General features: G+C 42.9%; 1 protein-coding gene across 3 annotated transcripts in view; it reads right to left on the minus strand.

Annotated features, from left to right (window-relative positions):
* Nucleotides 1-2921: 2921 nt before the first annotated feature.
* The window catches only part of LOC123060344 (ectonucleotide pyrophosphatase/phosphodiesterase family member 1), a 9377-nt gene continuing 7834 nt past the window's right edge, over nt 2922-4464 (minus strand). The window contains exon 12 of one of the 3 annotated variants that reach the window (XM_044483027.1): nt 2922-4061. In XM_044483027.1, coding sequence (XP_044338962.1) covers nt 3189-4061 — 873 coding nt within the window. In that variant the 3' untranslated portion in view covers nt 2922-3188. The other 2 variants (XM_044483025.1, XM_044483026.1) reach the window with 2 other exon arrangements.

Genomic DNA, 4464 nt, shown 5'->3' on the forward strand with positions numbered 1-4464 from the left:
AAGGCACAAACAATGTACCAGAATTAGCGCTGCCGTTTCGACAAATTGGCTGTTCTTGCTCGCTTGTGCATGGATATGTGGAGGGTCAAGATCACTTTGAACGCTATGGTGATGAAGTTAAAAAAACCACTCAGCGCCCGTGTTTTAAGGGGGGCTTCGCAACTTATCTTGTTCATCCTGAACAGATAAGAATAATGGAAACTCATTAACCGAATTCCAACATAGAAAAGGATCAAAAGTGTTATATTTAGGATTTAGCATGTCCTATTGATGGATCTATCATGCTTTTTAACTGGTAGGTTTTTGGGCTAACAACATCGTAAACTAGTTCAAGAAAGTTCAACTGAACAATGTACAACAAGAAAAATATCGGCTAAAATATGGATGTTCTCCTTTCTATGAAGCTACTCTATCCTCTAAAGCCCTGACTGGTAGCATATGTATACACAGAACCCAGCACATGCAGTTGAGAAGGGACTGTTAGTTCACAACAAGCATCTACATTTCCGCCCTGCAGCTCCAAGAGTCTCATAGACTATGAACTCTAGCAGGATGTAGTTCAAGATATGGTAGGGTTAGCAGAGGCCTTTTATGTGGTAGCTAGATAAAACCTATGCATTCAACACAGCCAACTGAAAATGCATTCTTTCTTGATAAATTTGCAGATTCAAGTTGATCAAACTACAGGTGTATTTAAGCAGATGTTGTGCTCACTTACAAGCTAGCATATAATTTCCCCACAAAACCTTCCTCAACAACAACAAACATATATATACATAAAAAAGGAGCAATATAAGCTTAGGAGGCAAAGACAAACAACGAGGAAGGTCTAATTACAACAAGGCAAGAAAATGGAACTTAATGCCTAGAGAAACTGTGCACATAATGCCCTTCTGAATTGATAGTGTTACTAAGGTTTGGTGTGCTGGGAACGCCCTGCTTGCCAAGCCAAGCCAGCAGTTATAATCATGCATACCCCACATGAAAGTTGACTAAAAAATGAACCAAGCTACCTTGTGCAACTTTTCGCAGTTTAACTGCAAGTTTTCCAAAATAACCTTACAGAAATAACACAAGAAAAATATTAGAAGCTTGTATTCATGGCTCAACAGGCCATTGAATTTTGTATGTTCCGGCAGAGAAAAAACATGAATCTCCTCTGACTATATCACTCCAAAAGCACTTTCAGTATAGATCAGACAGAACCAAAAGCATAACCACGGCATTTCACACATTGTACAATTTAAAGACCACCCACCTAAATAGTTGCCAAAACTGGCAATGTAAAAGAATTATACCCCCAATCATCAGTTACCAAGTTTGGGGAGCTCTCCTAGAGGAAATTGCTAGCGAGACAAGGTTTCACTCTGCACACGAATCCCCCCACATTCTAACTTATAATGAAAACTGGTGGGGATTCTTCTCCCTCAGTCTCATCTAATTGCCAAGTTGAAAAAGCAAAATATCTTCCTTTTTTGTGGTCAAAAAAAAGAAAATAATTAGAGCATTAATTATATGTTGAACTAATGCTTCAAGACAGTAACATCAGAGTGGGCAATGAGAGTAAACTCAAAAAAACATGAGAACCTTTTCAACCGCGAAGAGCTTCTGCCTTAGCATGATTGCATCAATGAGACAAATGAACTTCTAGCCATCAACAGGTAAAAGAAAGGTGGGCAAATCTTAAGTGAAACCACTCTCTCAATGCAACCTCTGTGGAAACCATGTGTAGAAGTTATAAAAGATTCTAATAAAAATACCATATGTATGGCAGTTATATTCTATAAACCTGTAAAAATTTAAGATAAAACACCAATTTTGGAAATACGGTATTAAGAAAAAAAATGATATGAAGAGTGATAGTGAAAATCACTTCTTGTCTTTTCTGTATCTTTCGAATTAATCTTAAAATAACAGATTTAGACACCGTCACCACATCTATATATGGTTAATTGGTTATTATTGAGATTTTTTAGAACTTCACACGTGACTCCCACAGAGTTTCCACGGAAATGGTGGTTTCAACCTGATACTTACCCACAAAAGGTGGCACAAATGAAATAAATAATACAGCTTAAGTACTCTCAATAGGTACTCATGCTAGCTCATATGCACACAAAAAACAGTACTCCCTCCAGAACTAAAACCACGACAAGAATTATGGAACAGAGGGAGTAGGAACATAAAGAAGTCCTTCTGAGAACAAGAAATGAATTTCTGACACTGTTGTTTGGGTAATTTTTGGCTTTATATAAAAAGCAGCAAGCACACAAAGCAGTCATGGTGTTACAATGCAGTCATCACAGTTATTAAAGTGTAACTGAATTGTCCAAGACTCTTACATAGTTTTGCAGCCTTACAAACCATGATCTTGAGAACTTTATTCTTCTGGTCATGGAAAACAGGAACAGTACATGCATACGCATATTTGTGATATGAAGGGTAAAAGGAAGGCCAAAAGTAGTCTTAGAGACCCAACAAGGTAAAATTATTCACTGCTCAGTTATACATTATGCTACGAACTAACTATACAATTTGCTGCCAAATCAAATTACGCACATGTGTTTATGGAGGAGCGCAAATTCAATAGTTCAGTGCATGCCACATAACAGAAGACATGAAACAAGAGCAGATGTTCTTATAAAAAATTGTGAAATGAATAAATGAGACTACTGCAGTACAATCTCTTTCTATAGGTTGAGTAAGCAGTTGAACCAAAGTCTATACCCTGGGACTGGGGTAAGATATAACTGAATGTACTGTAAGGTAATTTCTACAAAATTCTCTGAGAGTTGCATGGACCTATAAATAAGAATTATATAAAGAACTAAGGCTTACTTTTAAAAACAACAAAAAACATGTGGGATCAAAAGACCCCAAATGTTTCACTTGCATCTACCATTGGATGGACATCATCATCATTATCAACTCAAGCAGAAAACATGGGACTTAAAAGAAGTGGCATCATACATTTAGCATCACAGAAGATGAAAAGGTTAAATGTGATTTGCATTGGCAAATGACATCCTTAAGGAAAAGGATTCTCTGCTTGCAGTATTAGCAGTAGCGAATAGCTGCACGTCGCAGAATTTGAATTTAAATAGTGTACAAATACAACTACAACCGGAAGATAATACCATCAGTGGGTTTTCCTCCTCCAGAACCACAGCCCTCACATAAACCGGTGATCATTCACTCGGCAAAAGAACTGTTCCAGGGAAAGAACTGGAGCCATTGTTTGGAGCTGGCTTCAAACTGAGAATGGAAGCAATGACATTGTATATCTCCACATTCAGAAAGGAGGGCACAATTTTACCCTCTTCGAAACGAGGCCCGTGTGCGATGAATATGGTCCTCATTGAGAAGAAGGCATTGTCATACCCATGCGCCCCTCCACACTCATTTTTCTTTGATACTTCCATCTCCACCTTATAACCTTCAGCTACCAGCCCAATAATTGGTGGTATCCTATAGCTTTCCGAGTAATGCAGGCGAGAAGGCAAATCCTCCTTCAAGTACATCTTCAGATACTGCCCATTCTTCACCTTCCCAGAGCTCAGCCCTTCATTCATCTTGGCCACGACCTCTGCCGGGGATACACCATCTGGCGGCCTGATTGCCAGCAATGGTGTCCTCGACAGAACCCAATCAGCCTTCACCTCAATCCATGGAGCCAATTCCTCGAGAAACAGTAGCTTCTGGTCGCAGGTCCCAACCATCCCATGATCCCCAACCAATATAATGTTCACATCCTCGAACACCCCCCTAGCTTCCAAACCAGCAATGAGCCTCCCGATCATCTCGTCAATATGCGTCACAGCATCAGTGATGGCTGGGTCATCAGGACCGACCTGGTGGCCCTGGTGATCTGGATCCTCAAAGTACAGTGTCAGAAACTGCGGCATTTCATCAGCCGGGAGATCAAAGTAACCAAGGACGGCGTCAACCCTGTCCTCAAATGGCACAGAGCCATTATAGTGGCGGCAATACTTGTCGGGGCAGTCCCAGGAGCCCTTCTTCACCTCCGAGCCCGGCCAGAAGAAGGTGGAGGCCCGGACCCCCTGGTCGGCGGCGGTGACCCAGAGGGGCTCCCCGAGCCACCACTTGGGCTGGTGGGAGCCCATGTTGAATTCGTCCCCCGAGACGGGGTCGGGGAAGAAGTTGTTGATGATGCCGTGGGAGGAAGGGTGGAGGCCGGTGACGATGGAGTAGTGGTTGGGGAATGTGAGGGTGGGGAAGACGGGGATGAGGCCCTCGGCGGCGGAGGTGCCATTGGCGATGAGGCGGCGGATGTGCGGGGTGGGGGCCTTGTGGTGGTAGCCGAAGCGGAAGCCGTCGGAGGATACGAGGAGGACCACCGGCTTCGGGAGCCTGGACAGCGGCCGCGCGAAGGACGCGGTGGAGGCGGCGGCGGCGGACACGGCGGAGAAGGGCGGGCGGAGGAGGAGGAGGTAGGAGGTGGAG

Source organism: Triticum aestivum, chromosome 3A (genome assembly GCF_018294505.1).
Source record: "Triticum aestivum cultivar Chinese Spring chromosome 3A, IWGSC CS RefSeq v2.1, whole genome shotgun sequence".
NCBI lineage: Eukaryota > Viridiplantae > Streptophyta > Magnoliopsida > Poales > Poaceae > Triticum > Triticum aestivum.